General features: G+C 47.1%; 1 protein-coding gene across 6 annotated transcripts in view; it reads left to right on the top strand.

Moving 5' to 3' along the window:
• Positions 1–19,078, top strand: part of KLHDC8A (kelch domain containing 8A) — a 358,281-nt gene that overhangs the window by 46,337 nt on the left and 292,866 nt on the right. For all 6 annotated transcript variants that reach the window (XM_077481300.1, XM_077481302.1, XM_077481299.1 and 3 more), the window contains one exon: positions 994–1,421. In XM_077481300.1, the coding sequence (XP_077337426.1) occupies positions 1,046–1,421 (376 nt within the window). In that variant the 5' untranslated portion in view covers positions 994–1,045. The remainder of the gene's footprint in view (positions 1–993; positions 1,422–19,078) is intronic.

Below are 19,078 nucleotides of genomic sequence, written 5' to 3'. Positions count from 1 at the left end.
TTATTCATAATTGAATTGCATTTAGAACATGAATCATTTATGTCAAACAGCGGTGAATAACTCCAAAATGACTTATTGATCATTTCACCAGTGAGAAGACTGACAGTCTTCTTGCCCCTTATTGCAGTCAGGTATGTTGCACACATGCCAGTACCCTTTCCTGACAGGGCGAGAGGGGTGGGAGAAAGAGTCTAGTGCCCACCTGTATCCGCATTTATACTTTGGTGCCAGTATTTTTCTAAAGGGCAGGGGTCCACACAGCTGCTGCCCCTGCCTACTATGTCAATCTGGTAGCATCAGCAGAGGGCACACACTTTTTTTAATAAAAGATAAACATGAAACCTTAGGATCAGCACTATAGAAACCGTACAATACTTTTTTGCCTTATTAAAAGCATTTTCCAGAAAATGTACTTTGAAGGATTTTTTTTTTCTATTTAAAAAAATCTGAGCTTACAGAACTCATGTAAATATCTGCTGTAAATTCACAAATTCAAGTTTAGAGCTGTCCCTGGCAAAATTCTCAACAAATGTTTTATATGTTGGAAACCATAGGCGTGTGCACAGGTTTTGCCGGGTGTGCCTCGGTATACCTTAATCACCCTGTGTGGAGCAGATTCCCCCTGTTTAAACCCCTGATATTTTACAAAAGCCCCCTAATGGGGGTCAGAGAAAAATTGTAATAAACAAATAAAAAAAAATTGTAAAAAATAATAAAAATAAAAACTACTGACACCATCCACTGCCCTATCAACATAAATACCTGCTCTACACCTCAGTATAAATACACATGTACACACACACATATGTGTTTGAGCATTGAGGTGCATGCCCTAATGCAATAGGCTGCGCACACCTATGTTGGAAACTATTGTGGGTAATTAAAATCAGTAACTGTTTTAAAGTTGTTTAGACCAATCCTTTAGAAATATAAAAAAGTAAGACCAAAATTAAATTGAAATGTAATTATTTTCCCCTCCTATTTTGTCCTCAGGGTGCCAAGTTTTTCACACACAGATGAACTTCTGCTGTTTGGATGATCAAGCATGGAGGTGCCATTTGCCAAAGACTTCCAGTGGCGAACACTAGCACCCCTTTCCAGCCCGCGAGTGTACTGTTCTCTTGTAGAAGCTGGAGGGCAGATCTTTGCTGTGGGAGGATGTGATGAGGCAGGAAACCCAATGAACACTTTCGAACTGTTTTCTCCAGAAGCCAATCGCTGGACCAGCCTAGCGCCAATGCCATCTGCTAGAGCTGGGGTGGCATTGGTCTCATTGGGCAAGAGAATTATGGTAGTTGGAGGAGTGGGAGAAAACCAGTCACCTTTAAAAGTTGTAGAGGTCTACAATATCGATGAGGGAAAGTGGAAGAAGAAGAGTTCCCTTCGTGAGCCAGCCATGGGTATATCAATCACTGCAAGAGGTAACTGTTGGGAAGCATCTGTCTATTTTTTATGCTTTTTGTATGTCTAATATGAACAACTGCATACTGCTGAAAAGCTTTATATTTCTGAAAATAAATAACAAAATGGCTAGTGTTTAACCACTTGCCCACCAGGCACTTACACCCCCTTCCTGCCCAGGCCATTTTTAAGCTTTCAGAGCTGTCATACTTCGAATGACAATTGCGCGGGCATGCTACACTGTACCCAAACAATTTTTTTTTTGCATTTTCCTCACACAAATAGAGCTTTCTTTAATCACTGCTGGGTTTTAGATTTTTTTCTCTCAGTAAATTTTGTAACAATTTTTCGTTTTCACGGATGTGCGCTGATGAGGCAGCACTGATGGGCATTGATGAGGTGGCACTTATGGCCACTGATGAGGCAGCACTTATGGGCACTGATGAGATGGCACTGATGAGGAGGCACCAATATGCCGCACTTATGGGCACTGATAGGTGGCACTGATATGTGACACTGATGAGCATAGGCGGCACTGTTGGGTAGCACTGATAGGCACTGATCGACAGCACTGATAGGAGGCACTGATTGCCAGCACTGACTGGCATCGCTATTGGGCACTGATTGGTGGCATTTTTTCTATGACGGCGTCCCAGAACAGGGGCTGCACCACCCCACTGTCATTTGACGGTGGGCGGGCCTCAAGCAGTTAAAAGGGAGCATAAAAACCCTACAGTATATGGCTGACGTCTCATCACAACAATTGTTCAGCTTGGAAGCTGAGAAACACATTGAATTCTCTTGCACTGCCTGGATGCCCTTTCTGTATTGTTGCTGAAATGAAAACTGTTCATATTTACAATACATGTCCTTGAAATGCCATTCAGAGCTATGTAATATCTGTGATGGGGGGAGAAAATCAACAAGTTTGACAAGATTTTTTTTTTCCCAAATACCAGTAACCTATAAACAGCCAAGAGATAATTTAACTGAACGCACCTTGACATTTAATGAACTATATATTTGCTACCTTTCTCAGCAGTTTTAGGTGTCTACCTAAAGAAAGAATTATAATTTTAAATTTGTTAATATTTTTGGAGATATAAACATTTGGAGCCGACCTTTTTTTTATAAGAAGGGGATTAATTGCATCTCAACCACTCTGAGGACTCCTCTATTTTGATCCTTTTTGGTCATTTCACATTACAGTGTAAAGGGAACTGGCCTTCACGGCCAGTTTCTCACTGTACAAGTGTTTGGTAGCAAACCATAATTCCTATAATTCTTGGTGATCACTAGGGGTGCAACAAAAAGAAATTTTGGTGCCGAAAATGAAGGATACACTAGGCCGAAAACCGAAACCGTTCCCGAAAATGACAGTTTTTTTTAAGATAATAACATTTTGATATATGAAATTGTGTTATATTTGTTAATTGATTTATTAAACATGAATTAAATGGGTGGCACAGTGGTGTAGTGAGTAATAATAAAAATAATAGATAAGCATCTTAAGGATAAGGAAATTGTAGACACGCACCCACACTCTCAGGCTGAACTGGATGGACTGGTGTCTTTATTCAACCTTACCAATTATGTAACTATGTAATCCAGTAATGTAAAATAAATATTTTAATAAAAATGAACCCACATAAATTGAACAAAGAAAATAAAATAAATACAAAATTAAATAAAGAAACTTACAGTAACAGTACATATTCTGCACAATAATTAATAATAAAAAAATAAAAACAAAACAGGCATAATATAAAATGCCAAAGACTAAGCCCCTGTACACATCCGTCGGATTTTGTCCGTTAGATTTAGTCTGACGGATTGTGTCCGAAACTGTTGCATACACACGGTCGGACTAAGTTGTCGAAAAATCCGAACTTTCAGAACGTGATGATGTAATTTCGTTACGATGGGACTAGATTCAGGCTAGTAGCCAATAGCTTTGATGTAGGAATTTGATCTGAGCATGCGTGGCACTTGGTCCGATCAAAATTCTCTACACATGATCGGATTACGTCCGACCGGCCCAGTTGGTCAGGAAATATTTCCAACATGTTGGAAAATTGGGTCCGAAGGAGATGTGGACGGAATCAGTCCGATGCATACCACACACAGGCAGATTATCTGACGACGCGGTCCGATAAGACACATTCCGACAGATTCTCCGACCGTGTGTACGCGGCATAAGAACCTCTATGTTTGAGTAGACATACTGTTTATTGTTCAAAAATAGAAGAACCATAAAACCAGACAGAGGGCGCACAGGCTATTATACACTACTAACTAAGCCATCGGGTCAGTTGTATGAAAGCTTGTTGTCAAAGTAAAACATCAGCATTCACATCACATAATGGGAGTGGGACAACTGGAAAACCCAACAACATGCTAATGTGTTTCAAGGACTTGCCAGAGCTCTGAGGAGAGGCAAGTCCTCAAAACACGTTAGCCTGTTGGGGTTTCCAGTTGTCCTACAGATGATGTGATATGATGTATTGTGGACTGGAAGCTTACTTTGATGACAAGGTTGATAGAGTACACCTGTTGGTTTGTTGTATATTACTTACCATATTAACAAAGAGAGGTCTTTCTTTAGATAATGTACTAGGCCGGTGCGCTCTCTGTCTTGTTTTATTTTAGACGTGTATCTACTGACTTCTCTAGTCATAAGAGGGCATCAAGGCGAGGCCGAAGCCAGCAGGGAAAAATATAGGCAACAGCCCACTTCAAAGCACCGGAGATTGTGGAGTTGATTTACCAAAATTGGAGAGATTGAAACATTTTGCATAGTTGAGTATGAGCTTTCTATGAGCCAATGAGCTTTGACCTTCTTTGGCTTGTTCAAAGCTTTGACAAAAAAAACTGGAAGCCGATTGATTAACCTAGCCTTCTACATAGAGCTGCATCAAATTTTGCACTCTGCAGTTTTAGTAAATCAATCAATCTCTGTGTGTTTTCCTATTCCGTTTCATATCCCTTTAATTGCAAAGTTACTGCGCAAAACAAACTGTTATAAAATTAACCACTTCAGCCCCGGAAGAATTGACCCCCTTCCTGACCAGACCACTTTTTGCGATTCTGCACTGCGTCACTTTAACTGACAATTACACAGTCGTGCGACGTGGCTCCCAAACAAAATAGATGTCCTTTTTTTCCCCACAAATAGAGCTTTCTTTTGGTGGTATTTGATCACCCCTGTGGTTTTTATTTTTTGCGCTATAAACAAAAAATGAGCGACAATTTTGAAAAAAACGCATTATTTTTGACTTTTTGCTATAATAAATATCCCCCAAAAATATATAAAAAAAACAATGTTTTTCCTCAGTTTAGGCTGATACATATTCTTCTACATATTTTTGGTAAAAAAAAAAATAGCAATAAGCGATTATTGATTGGTTTGCGCAAAAGTTATAGCATTTACAAAATAGGGGATAGTTTTATGGCATTTTTATTATTATTGTTTTTTAACCACTTTCAGACCGGACCATTTTGCTGGTAAATGACCAGAGGTCTTTTTACACTTTGGCACTGCGCTGCTTTAACTGGTAATTGCGCGGTCATGAAATGTTGTACCCAAACAAAATTTGCGTCCTTTTCTTCCCACAAATAGAGCTTTCTTTTGATGGTATTTGATTGCCTCTGCGATTTTTATTTTTTGCGATATAAACGTAAAAAGACCGCAAATTTTGAAAAAAAATGATATTTTCTACTTTTTGTTATTAGAAAAATCCAATAAACTCAATTTTAGTCATACATTTAGGCCAAAATGTATTCAGCCACATGTCTTTGGTAAAAAAAAAGTCAATAATTGTATATTTATTGGTTTGCGCAAAAGTTGTCACATCTACAAACTAAGGTACGTTTTCTGGAATTTACGCAGCTTTTAGTTTACGACTGCCTATCTCATTTCTTGAGGTGCTAAAATGGCAGGGCAGTACAAAACCCCCCCAAATGACCCCATTTTGGAAAGTAGACCCCCTAAGGAAATTGATAAGAGGCATGTTGAGCCCATTGAATATTTTATTTTTTTGCCTCAAGCGATTGAATAATGACAAAAAAAAAAATTATTTTTTTTTTTTACACAAAATTCTGCTGCTTCTCCTGAGTACGGGGATACCACATATGTGGGACTTTTTGGGAGCCTAGCCGCGTACGGGGCCCCGAAAACCAAGCACCGCCTTCAGGCTTTCTAAGGGCGTAAATTTTTGAGTTCACTTCTCACTACCTATTACAGTTTTGAAGGCCATAAAATGCCAAGATGGCACAAAACCCCCACAAATGACCCCATTTTAGAAAGTAGACACCCCAAGCTATTTGCTGAGAGGCATGTTGAGTCCATGGAATATTTTATATTTTGCCACAAGTTGCGGGAAAATTACAAACTTTTTTTTTTTTTTTCACAAAGTTGTCACTAAATGATATATTGCTCACGCATGCCATGGGCATATGTGAAATGACACCCCAAAATAAATTCTGCTGCTTCTCCTGAGTACGGGGATACCACATATGTGGGACTTTTTGGGAGCCTAGCCGCGTACGGGGCCCCGAAAACCAAGCACCGCCTTCAGGCTTTCTAAGGGCGTTACAGTTTTGAAGGCCATAAAATGCCAAGATGGCACAAACCCCCCCCAAATGACCCCATTTTGGAAAGTAGACACCCCTAAATTTAGGGGTACACTAGTGAGACTAGGTAATAAATGGCGGGTGCCCTGAAACTATAAAAAAATAACTAACCAACCAGCGTCACCTGTAACAGTTATATGGTGATCACTGGTGAAAGGGTTAACTAGGGGGCAATCAGGGGGCTTTATGCGGTAGTATATGGGGGTCCCTGGCGCTATAAAAAGCTGCGGCGAACCTAAATACCTACCTGCCTAACTAGCGTCACCTGTGACACTAATACAGCGATCAGAAAAACGATCGCTTATTAGGCTGGGTTCACACTGGAGCGATGCGGGAACGCCACGAATGCGCGGCGGGTTCCCGCATCACATGCCTCCCGGCGGCAGTTCACACTGCCCTATGCGAACTGCTGGGAGTGTCAGTGAAATGTTAATGACACCCCCAGATCAGTTCGCATATCGCAGTGCGATCTGCAAACTTGGATCGCATGGTGTGAACACCCATGCGATCCGATTCTGCTGCGGACCAAAAAAAGGGTCCCGTGCGAGTTTGCGGCGGGTGCGGCGGGTGCGACACGAATTCAGCCATACTATCTGTATAGCTGAACTCGAATCGCACAGAGATCGGATGTGATTTGCACTGCAGTGCGGTGCGAATCACATCCGTTCTCATAAACCGCTGCAATGTGAACCCAGCCTTAGTGACACTGGCGACGGGGGGTGATCACGGGGTTAAACCTTTATTGGGGGGGTTAGGGGGGTACCTTAGAACTAAAGGGGGCTAACGCTAACTGCCCTAACAGTTATTAGTTACAAATGACACCCGCCGGGTGATCAGGGGGTTAAACCTTTATTAGGTAATAAATGGCGGGTGCCCTGAAACTATAAAAAAATAACTAACCAACCAGCGTCACCTGTAACAGTTATATGGTGATCACTGGTGAAAGGGTTAACTAGGGGGCAATCAGGGGGCTTTATGCGGTAGTATATGGGGGTCCCTGGCGCTATAAAAAGCTGCGGCGAACCTAAATACCTACCTGCCTAACTAGCGTCACCTGTGACACTAATACGGCGATCAGAAAAATGATCGCTTATTAGGCTGGGTTCACACTGGAGCGATGCGGAAACGCCGCGAATCCGCGGCGGGTTCCCGCATCGCATGCCTCCCGGCGGCAGTTCACACTGCCCTATGCGAACTGCTGGGAGTGTCAGTGAAATGTTACTGACACCCCCAGATCAGTTCGCAAATCGCAGTGCGATCTGCAAACTCGGATCGCATGGTGTGAACACCCATGCGATCCGATTCTGCTGCGGGCCAAAAAAAGGGTCCCGTGCGAATTTGCGGCGGGTGCGGCGGGTGTGGCGGGTGCGGCGAATGGCTGAACTCGAATCGTTCTCATAAACCGCTGCAATGTGAACCCAGCCTTAGTGACACTGGCGACGGGGGGTGATCACGGGGTTAAACCTTTATTGGGGGGGTTAGGGGGGTACATTAGAACTAAAGGGGGCTAACCCTAACTGCCCTAACAGTTATTACAGTCACAAATGACACCAATGCAAAAAAAAAAAAAAAATGACATTGGTGTCACTGTGACTGGGGGGCAGGGGTAATTGGGGGGGTGATCGGGGGGGTGTGAGTGTGCCTGGCATGTTCTACTGTGTGTGTAGAGTGTTGGTGCAACTCACCGATCCGCTCTCCTCCGTGTCGGAACGAAAAATACCGACACGGAGGAGAGAATACATCACTTCCTCTCCTGTGTTTACATTACTTGAGAGGAAGTGATGTCACGGGGGATTCCTATTCGTCGGGAGCGATCGCGAGGGGGTGGCCATGAATGAATGGCCGCCCCCTCGTCCCGGATCGCTCCCGGACGAAAACCGACCGCCGCAGGCACCGGGCGGGGGCCCGATCGGGCCCCCGACCCGCGGGAGGCAAGGGACGTACATGTACGCCCATATGCCTGCCCGTGCCATGCTGTCAACGTACATCATCGTGCGGCGGTCGGCAACTGGTTAAATTGCGATTTTTATCATGACTGCGACATTATGGCGGACACATCGGACATTTTTGACACATTTTTGGGATCATTGTCATTTATACAGCAATCAGTGCTATACAAATGCACTGATTCTTGTGTAAATGACACTGGCAGTGAAGGGGTCAACCCCTAGGTGGCAGTGTAGGGGTTAAGTGTGTCCTAGGGACGTATTGCTAACTGTGGGGGGGGGGGGCGTGGCTGTGTTTTACACATCACTGATCTCTGCTCCAATCACAGGGAGCAGAGATCAGTGACACTGTTGCTAGGCAAAATGGGGAGATACTTGTTTACTTTAGCATCTCCCCGTTGCTCCTCTCCATGAAGCGATTGTGGGTATCCCCGTGTCGATCGAGTCCGCCGGACCCGCGACCCAACTCACGGAGCTTCCCTCTTAAAGGGCAACGTACAGGTACATGATTCTGCCTGTACGTGCCCTTCTGCCGAGGTATATCGGCGTGAGGCAGTCAGGAAGTGGTTAAAGAACAACTAACCATAACAGAATTATGGCAGAAGGCCATTATTCTGTTTCACAGTTGTTCTATAAACATAACATATGATATATTATTTTTCTTTATTATTATTTTTTTCAACTTAAATGAGAACTCATTTTCCTAAGTTCTCTCCCTAAGGCCGCGTACACACGGGCGGACTGTTCGCTCAACTTTGTCCGCTGAACAGTGTTTCAGCGGACAGTCCGCCCGTGTGTGGGCTTTCAGCGGACAGTTTCAGCGGACAGTTTGACGGACAAAGTCTTTCGGAAATTCCGAAAAACTGTCCGCTGAAACTTGGTTTGAGCGAACAGTCCGCCCGTGTGTAGGCTACTTTCGAAATGAGCAAACTGTTCCCGCTCGGAGGGAAGTCTGCTCATTTCGAGCGCGTGTGAAGGTATACCCATGTGACATATACCATGTGACACCGCCCCATTGTCACTATATAAGTGGCAGCGGAGCGCGTCCCTGGCATTGTGGCCGGAGAGATCGTCGAGTCAACATCTCCAGGAGAAGAAGAAGGAGAAGAACGGAAGGCGGCGGCGGCGGCGTCGGCGACAGAAGACCGGGCCACCGCCTCTAAAAGAGCTATAAGAAGGCGCGGTGGCCCGGCAGAAGAACAGTAGGCGGCGACAGAAGAACGGAAGGCGGCGGCGACAGAAGACCGGGCCACCGCCTGCAAAAGAGCTATAAGAAGGCGCGGTGGCCCGGCAGAAGAACCGAAGAGGGGGACAAGACCCCCGAAGTCGGAAGAAGAGGCCGGCGGCGGGGAGGAAGAAAGCCGGACTCCTCCGCTAGCAAAAGAGCTACAAGAAGATAGCGGAGGAGTCCGGAGAAGACCCCCGAAGACGGAAGACCCCCGGAGCTGTGCAATAAAATATTTTTTCCCTGTGTTGTGTTTTTTTTTGTACTTTATTTCACAGGTGAATGGGTAGGGGTACATTGTACCCCATACTCATTCACATAGGGTGGGGGGCCGGTATCCGGTGGCCCCCTTATTAAAGGGGGCTCCCGGATTCCGATAAGCCCCCCGCCCGCAGACCCCGACAACCAATGGCCAGGGTTGTCGGGAAGAGGCCCTTGTCCTCATCAACATGGGGACAAGGTGCTTTGGGGTGGGGGGGCCGCGCGGCCCCCCCTTCCCCAAGGCACCCCCCATGTTGAGGGCACGCGGCCTGGTACGGCTCAGGGGGGGGGCTCGCTCGCTCGCCCCCCTTTCCTGGCCGGCCGGGTAGCCGAGGGTCTGTTGTGGACTTGGGGGGGACCCCCACGCCGATTTTTTTCGGCGTTGGGGTTCCCCTTTAAGTCCATTCCAGGCGGCGGTGCCCGCGACGTCTCCTTCGCGGGCCCCGCCTACCTGTACACGCGCTCGAAATGGGCGGACTTGCCTCCGCCTTACGTGGGCGAGTCCGTTCATTTCAAAAGTTGAGCGAACTGTTTGGCAAACAGTTCGCTGAAACAGTCCGCTCAAAAAAGTGCCGTGTGTGGCCATGTCCGTCCATGCTAATTTTGAGCGGACTGTTTGCCAAAACTGTTTGACGGACAAAGTTGGGCGAACAGTCCGCCCGTGTGTACGCGGCCTTAGGGGTCAGTGCACTGCATATGCGACAAAACTGTATTTTCTGCAGCTGTGGCTACATACAGTCATACAGACTAGTCTACAGTCTGGTCTACAGCAGCAGCGCTCAGCCAATTGCAGCAAGTAATTTCATTAGAAGAAATACAATGCTTGCTGTGATTGACTGAGCGCCGCTGCTGTTCCTGGAAGTCTCTGCCCATACCCAGAACACAGTGCGGTTTGGCCTAACAACAAAACTATGTAGTTCAATAGCTGGAGTTCTCTTTTAAATTGAAGAAGTTCAAAAAAAAAAAAGTATAAGAACTACAATGAACAACCAATGGCACAACTAGACAATTGGAAGATAGTAAATGTATTGGACTGTGCTACTGATTTCTAATCTATTTCAGTAAAAGTGTCAGATTTCGCTTTAAGAACAAAAGTTGTTCAGCTTTCTCACAAGAGACAGTTCCTCTTCTCAGCAGTATGGGGGGTTGGACTCTGTGTCTTGAAACTGGTTGTTAACGGCCTCCAGTAGAGGCTTCAGTGCAGCAAGCAAGGGAAACATTTCAGAAATGGAAGCATTAGCTGAGCTTATTTCTTTTGTTAACTGTTCAAAGGGAGCTAGAAGAAACAAACTATTTTCAACTAACATCCACTGATGTGCGCTAAGTGTTGCCGGAAGCTCGCAAATCTGCAAGGTACGCAGCTAAAACACGCTTTTGTTCAAAAAGACTTTACAGCATATAGTAGGTGCTGTTCCAACAAGTGGCTACATCTTGCTGCAGTTGTTTTGGTGGCATTCCAAACTGTATCCGCAAAGCTTGTAATCTGGAATAAGCAACTAATGCTTAAAGTGACCCACAATACAATATCAGATATGGTGTGCTGACTCAGCAATCCCTCATTCGCAGCCAATTGTAGCGTGTGTGCCATACACAATATGCTTATAAGTTCACTGTCTTCCATTGCCTTTGCCATGTTCTGCGCATTATCTCGGAAAATCAAATACACTTTAGACTTCTGTGCCAAATGTCAAGCATGGTTTTTAAAGCGTCAGATATTACTGCTGCAGTATGTGATCCAACAAACTCATGTGCGTTAAGTAGGATGTTTTGCAATTAAAATTTGGCATCTATCCACTGCGCTGTCAGGCTAAGCATGCTCGTTAGACTGAAGTCTGAACTCCAAATGTCGGTAATAAAACTGATTTCTATGATGACGGTAGTCATGAGCTCATGAACATGTTTTCTAATACTGCAAAAAAATTCAGGTAGACAGGTATCTGCAAAGTAGCGTCTGCTTGGTATTGTGTAACGCGGCTCAATATGTTGCATGATCCTACGGAATCCAATGTCCTCCACAACAGAGAATGGCTGGTCATCTAATGTAATAAAATACGTAATGGGACTGTCACTTGTAAATTTTTTAACCTTTTCCAAGACTGTGGCCACAGATGGTGTTCAGCATGAGGCTTGGAAGTGGTACTGTTTTCTTGTATTCTGTATGCCATGGATGACATGTTACTATCTTTCTTTCTAAGTAAATAGCAGTTCAAACATGCATTACCTGGCCTGTTAGTTTAGTAGTAGTAGAACAAACTACATAAAACTGAATATCTCTTTCTAAATAGCATGCAAAGTCGGGGGACGTGGCATGAGGTGCAATGGAGTAGGAAGTCTGCAGTAGGAGCTCCGCTCGTCCACACTCCTGTAACCTCCATCCTGCACCACCCTGCCTCGGAATTGTTCCTGGACGACCCTGCCTTCTCCCTCGCACTACCCCTGAAACCATCTGCCCGATTTGAACGCCGCACGGAGCCGCTCCGGTAGGATTTCCCCACTTGGGGGCTGCCTCTAGGACAGACCGCGGCTTCGGCCTAGTTGCCGGAGCGGCGGCCATCTTGCTCCACGCGGCGGCGGTTCTCTCGGGCCTCCCCAGCCCTCCAAGCCACTCCAGAACCGCTCCGCAGCACCCTCGGCTGCCAGATCGCCCTCGGCCACGGGTGTGGTGCTTATTTTCTTGATAGCAGCCGGTGGGACAGTCCGCGGCTCCGGCCTGGTCCCTGTAACTGCAGCCATCTTGCTCCACCCGAGGCGGCCCCTAAAGGCCTCTCTGACTGCCTACATCTACCTGCCATGGCCGCCAGCTTGCTCCCTGCCACCTGTGAAGTGCCCCTCTACCCTGCACGAGCCGGTGGGATAGCCTGTGGGGCCGGCCTGGGCCTAGGAGCAGTGGCCATCTTGCTACACCCGCTGCGGTCCTGTGCCCAGTAATCTGCGATCCCCTGACCGCCCTGTCCTCAGTTCTCCCCTGCTGCAGCTGATCTTTTTAGGCACAGTCCATAATCCTAATTGCGGCACTTTACAGTCGTTGCGAGCGGGGAGGTTGAAGAGTTGGCCTAATACACAGCAGCCATCTTGGAACGCCCCGGACCATTTCCGGATCATGTCCCCACCTAAAAAGTCCACCGAGGCCGCTGACAAGCTTGCCAGGTACCGCCGCCATGAAGAGGAACACCGGGTCAAAGATGGCGCTGACGCTCCCTCTGACGCAGACCACTCTGCGTCGGCCACTAACCAAGTCCTTGATGCTATAGCCCTATGCCAGAGCACGCTCACCTCCAAAATTGAGGAGGTCAAAATTGATGTGTCCCTCATCCGGCAAGATCTGTCTACCCTCCGGGACCGCGTGGAGGAGACGGAGACCCGCATCAGTAGAGCTGAAGACATCATACACTCCCTGCAGCACACCACTGACGTGGTGTGCCGCCAGCTGCAACAGATTAGCGCAAAACAGGACGACATGGAAAACCGTCTCCAGAGATGCAATCTCCGCTTTATCGGCTTCCCTGAGACAGCTGAGGGCACGAATCTGGCGGGCTTCCTTGAAAATCTCCTGACCTCCGCCTTCAGAAGAGAGGAATTTTCGGTGATGTTCGCGGTGGAGAGAGCTCATCGAATTCCTGCTCGTCCTTCTCCCCAGGGGGCCCCACCGCGCACCCTGATAGCGAAATTTCTTAACTTCAGAGATCGCGACAAAATTCTCCGCTTGACTAGAGAAAGGGGTAATATCCCTCATACCAATACGCATGTGGCAGTATTCCCAGACTTCTCCAGCGAGGTACAAAGGCAGCGATCCAGGTTTCAGGATGTTAAGCGACGCCTCCGGGTTCTACACCTCAAATACGCAATGTTGTATCCTGCGAAGCTTCGCGTGGAACACGAGGGCCGAACCCACTTTTTTGAAGACCCTGCATTGACATCCACCTGGATTGATCAGAGGGAAAACCGAGACTGAACATGTTACCCTACCTATAAGCTATGGATGCTTTTTTTTCTTTCTCCTGCCTCCCTATGTGCTCGCGCTATCCCCTGCTGCTACTTTGATGATTAAGTCGTTGATGGGCACATTACAAACAAAGGCCCTTTGCAGGAGCAGGGGGCAAACCCGGAAATTCCTTTACACCTCGTACTGGATCTCACAGCATGACTATCGCCTCCAGGCGACCTCACCGACCTGCAATCCCTGCCTCTCCTATACCTGAGGAGCACCTGGGGAAGACCGTAGATTAAACGGCATCCATAACTTTTCTACTATACTTTACCCACCATCCATATGGCGGGCGGAGCTCCCCCCTGCTCGGCCATGATGGTGTTACACCTTTTTGGCTCCTACACCCCAAGCACTTTCCAGAGAAGAAGTCGCCCCCCTAGGATTTTTAGGATTTTTGTGTACTTCTTCCTCCCCCGTTTGTTTGACTCTTTTTTCTCCCCCTTAGGCCGCGTACACACGCGGGGACTGTTCGCTCAACTTTGTTCATCAAACAGTTTCAGCAGACAGTCCGCTCAAAATTAGCATGGACGGACTTGCCCACACACGACGAACGAACAGTCCGCTGAAACCCTGCGCGATGACGTGAACGGCACGTACGACGGGACTAGAAAACGACGTCCTATACACTGCAATGCAACCTTCGGCATATAAATTCTTTCTGAGCATGCGCGGAACTTAGTTTGACGAACAAGCCTACACACGCGGGGACTGTCCGCTCAAACCAAGTTTCAGCGGACAGTTTTTCGGGATTTCCGAAAAACTTTGTTCGTCAAACTGTCCGCTGAAACTGTCCGCTGAAGCCCACACACGAGCGGACTGTCCGCTGAAACACTGTTCAGCGGACAAAGTTGAGCGAACAGTCCCCGCGTGTGTACGCGGCCTTAGTTTTTTTCTTTGTTTCCATGGGTATCTATGCTCCTCTGCAATTAAGTTCCATGCCTCCAATGGGTCCTAAGCATTGAATGTCCCCTGTTGGTACCCGGTTATGGGGTATAATGTCCAAGCCGTGTTGGGGTGGCGCTGGACTGGGTGGGGGGGAATGTTGTGGTTTTTATTTTTCTTAAACCACTATGTTTGCAAACGTTTGTTTATGCTGAAGGTACTATGTTAAAGTCATACATGCACTATTGGTATTGGCTGCTATTGTGTTTTAAGCAAACTGATTTGGCCATGACTGCTCTGCTGATTCTAGTCCACATATGGTTTATTGTATGCGCCCTGCACCCGCCATGAGCTCTCTAAAGTTCCTTACATGGAATGTCAGAGGCATGCGGAATAAGATAAAACGCACTGCCGCCCTGGCATTCCTTAAGTCCCAGCGTGCTGACATAATTGCGCTTGTTGAGACCCATGTTACTGGCCATCTTCAATCCTCTCTCAAAAAGCCGTGGATAGGTTGGGCATATCCTGCCACCCACACCTCATACTCCAGGGAGGTTTCGGTCCTAATTGCTAAAAGGGTGCCGTTTGACCTAGTGCTGCTCCAGACGGATCGGCAGGGCAGATATGTATTTCTACATGCCACCATCAACGGATCCCCTATTTTGATATTAGCCTGCTATGTCCCCCCTCCCTATAACTCAGTTGTAATTAAGGAGGGCCTTGCATTTATGGCACAATACCCCTTGGTGCTGGCAGTGTGGATGGGGGACTTTAACATGACCCTCACTGCCGCTCTGGACTGAATGGGCACACCGGACTCCCCTACTGACCCGCCAGCCCATACCAGACTACATTGTATATTGGCCGACTTTGCTCTTGTGGATACTTGGCGCCACAAGCTTCTGCATGCTAAAGCATATTCGTGCTTCTCAGCCAGCCATAACACAATGTCACGCATCGACTTCATCCTCATCTCACAGACTTTGACACCCAAACTGGGAGATGTGGGCTTCGTTCCGAGAATCCTCTCGGATCACGCCCCCTACTGGATTACAATGCAACTCCTGAAGGCCTCTTCCCCTCCTACTTGGCGGCTGAACCCATTTTGGTTGACCGCCTGCAGGAGCAAGAAGACATCCCTACGGAATTGCAACACTATTTTACAGTTAACAGGGACTCCGCTACGCACGACATAGTGTGGGAGACATTTAAGCTTTACGCCCGCTCCCTGCTCACCAAGCGTATTAACAGACTTAAGCGGTCGTCAAAACTTGTTGTCTAACAGGCTACAGAACACCTACAAAGACTGGAGGAGGCGTTTCATCGAGACCCCTCACACGACACAGCTAATAATCTTAAGGTTCAGCTACAACAGGTCTCCCAACTGCATACGGAGAAGGCCAAGCAGCGCATCTCTTTCTGTAGGCAAAGGATATATGAGTATTGAGAAAGATCGGGCAAACTACTTGCTTAGATTCCTGTCCCCCAGTTGTGGTATCACTGAAAGACATCCAGGGGAATGATATTACTGATCCACAACAAGTGGCGTAGGAATTTGCGAGATTTTATTGCGCACTCTACGCCACCCGGGTCACTCATACTCCCCAAGACACCAGAGACTACTTGGCGAGAATTACATTTCCCAAACTGACAGACGCCCAACGTGAGCTCTTAGAGGCCCCCATTACTGAGGAGGATATTTCCTCTCTGGCCACCTCTAAAGCACCAGGACTGGATGGTCTACTGCTTGAATTTTATGCCACCTACTCTGAAATCTTGACCCCTAAACTCCATAACCTATATGAATCCATATTTGACACGGGAATCCTACCCCCTTCTATGAGAGAAGCTCAAATAGTAGTAATCCCCAAGCCCAGGAAGGACCCAAACTATCCGGAATCATATAGACCTATCTCCCTACTACAGGTCGACATTAAAATACTGGCTAAGATTCTTGCCTTCCGCCTTAACCAGGTCATCTTTTCACTGATCCACCCTGACCAGACTGGCTTTATGCCAGGAAAAAACACCCCGCCATGAATATCCGCCGTTTACTCATGAACATCCAGGGATCCCATGATGAAGTCGGCTCGTGGGTCATGGTGGCTCTAGATGCTGCCAAGGCCTTCGACACCGTGAAGTGGAACTACCTATGGGAGTGCCTCTCGGGATTTGGACTTGAACTCAACTTTATTCAATGGGTCCAACTCCTGTATCAATCCCCAAGGGCCAAGGTGTTTGTGAACGGTTGGCTCTCTGACCAGTTCCCACTGGAGAGAGGGACCCAACAAGGCTGCCCCCTTTCTCCCATGCTATATTCCTTGGCTGTGGAAACACTGGCTATTATGGTTCGCGCAGACACCAGAATCCGTGGCCTTAGGATAGGGAATCTGGAAGAAAAGATCGGGATGTATGCCGACGATACACTGCTATACTTAGCAGACTCGGGTCCCTCCCTTCTTGCAGACCTTCACACCATAGACTGTATTGGTAGTCACTAGTGATGGACGAACGTTTCGCCCGGCGGTCGTTTCGCGGCGAATTTCCGACTTTCGCCGTCCGCGGGTTCGAACGCCTTTTTCCGTCGTTCGCCCCGGCGGACTTACGTGTTTAATGTATACAAGAACTTTAACCTTTCGTGACACGTTTATCATGTGTTACAGGACAACCAATTGAGACATGACAGCTCATGGACACTTGGACATTCCCCCTAACCTATAAATACACCCGATCCGGTGGCCATTTTACATTCTTTCTTCTGTCACTGTAGGGAAAGGATCCTGTGTGGAGTAGGGACAGAGAAAACGCTAGCTATTTGGTACACAAAAGTTCTTTTCAGGACTGGTATAGGTGTTAGGTCAGCAGCCTGAGTTTCTTTTGTCAGTTTAGATAAAGGGACAGAGCGCTGTATGCTGCTATTTTAGGGACAGCTCAGCCAGATTAGTCTTTCTTCATCATCATCATCATCATCATCATTAGCTGTTACTATCAGGTCCACAAAAGAGCTATTCCAGCTAATCGTTCCAGCCTACTCTTTTTTGCCAATTTGTATAGGGACAGGCAGGAAGCAGTGTGTCAGGCAGTGAGGATAATTTTAAAGACTTGCTGTTACTATTAGTTCCACAAAGGTTCTTTTCAGGACTGGTATCAGTGGTACGGTAATAGGCTTGTACACGTATAATATTCTTTCTTCCAAATATAGAAAGAATATTATACTTGACTGCTGCCCTTCTGCTGCAGTCTGCTAAACATTCACAACTCACTTGTTCCACAAAGCTCTTTATCAGGACTGGTAACTTGGTCTGTCTAGGGTGCTACGGTACATAGGCTTGGGTGCGGTACAGTCTGCTGTTCTGTAAGGACCGCTATCGGTCCACAATACATAGGGTTGCCGTGCACTACTGCTGACCGCTGCCCTATACTGCAGCAGTCCTTCAGCGGTATAGGGACTGACGCACAGTCTGCTAAACACTAATACACAACCTGCTTGGTCCACAAAAGTTCTTATAAGGACTGGTAACTTGGTATAGGGTGCTACGGTACATAGGCCTGAGTGCGTTACAGTCTGCTGTTCTGTAAGGACCGCTATCGGTCCACAATACATAGGGTTGACGTGCACTACTGCTGACCGCTGCCCTATACTGCAGCAGTCCTTCAGCGGTATAGGGACTGACGCACAGTCTGCTAAACACTAACACACAACCTGCTTGGTCCACAAAAGTTTTTATAAGGACTGGTAACTTGGTATAGGGTGCTACGGTACATAGGCCTGAGTGCAGTACAGTCTGCTGTTCTGTAAGGACTGCTATCGGTCCACAATACATAGGGTTGCCGTGCACTACTGCTGACCGCTGCCCTATACTGCAGCAGTCCTTCAGCGGTATAGGGACTGACGCACAGTCTGCTAAACACTAATACACAACCTGCTTGGTCCACAAAAGTTCTTATAAGGACTGGTAACTTGGTATAGGGTGCTACGGTACATAGGCCTGAGTGCAGTACAGTCTGCTGTTCTGTAAGGACCGCTATCGGTCCACAATACATAGGGTTGCCGTGCACTACTGCTGACCGCTGCCCTATACTGCAGCAGTCCTTCATTGGTATAGGGACTGACGTACAGTCTGCTAATCACTAACACACAACCTGCTTGGTCCACAAAAGTTCTTATAAGGACTGGTAACTTGGTATAGGGTGCTACGGTACATAGGCCTGAGTGCGTTACAGTCTGCTGTTCTGTAAGGACCGCTATCGGTCCACAATACATAGGGTTGCCGTGCACTACTGCTGACCGCTGCCCTATACTGCAGCAGTCCTTCAGCGGTATAGGGACTGACGCACAGTCTGCTAAACACTAACACACAACCTGCTTGGTCCACAAAAGTTTTTATAAGGACTGGTAACTTGGTATAGGGTGCTACGGTACATAGGCCTGAGTGCAGTACAGTCTGCTGTTCTGTAAGGACCGCTATCGGTCCACAATACATAGGGTTGCCGTGCACTACTGCTGACCGCTGCCCTATACTGCAGCAGTCCTTCATTGGTATAGGGACTGACGTACAGTCTGCTAATCACTAACACACAACCTGCTTGGTCCACAAAAGTTCTTATAAGGACTGGTAACTTGGTATAGGGTGCTACGGTACATAGGCCTGAGTGCGTTACAGTCTGCTGTTCTGTAAGGACCGCTATCGGTCCACAATACATAGGGTTGCCGTGCACTACTGCTGACCGCTGCCCTATACT

This window comes from Lithobates pipiens, unplaced genomic scaffold (assembly GCF_037356315.1).
Source record: "Lithobates pipiens isolate NorthernLeopardFrog02 unplaced genomic scaffold, aLitPip1_a1.2 Scaffold_16, whole genome shotgun sequence".
NCBI lineage: Eukaryota > Metazoa > Chordata > Amphibia > Anura > Ranidae > Lithobates > Lithobates pipiens.
The sequence above is the reverse complement of the archived record's forward strand: the minus strand, read 5'-3'. Positions and strand labels throughout refer to the sequence as shown.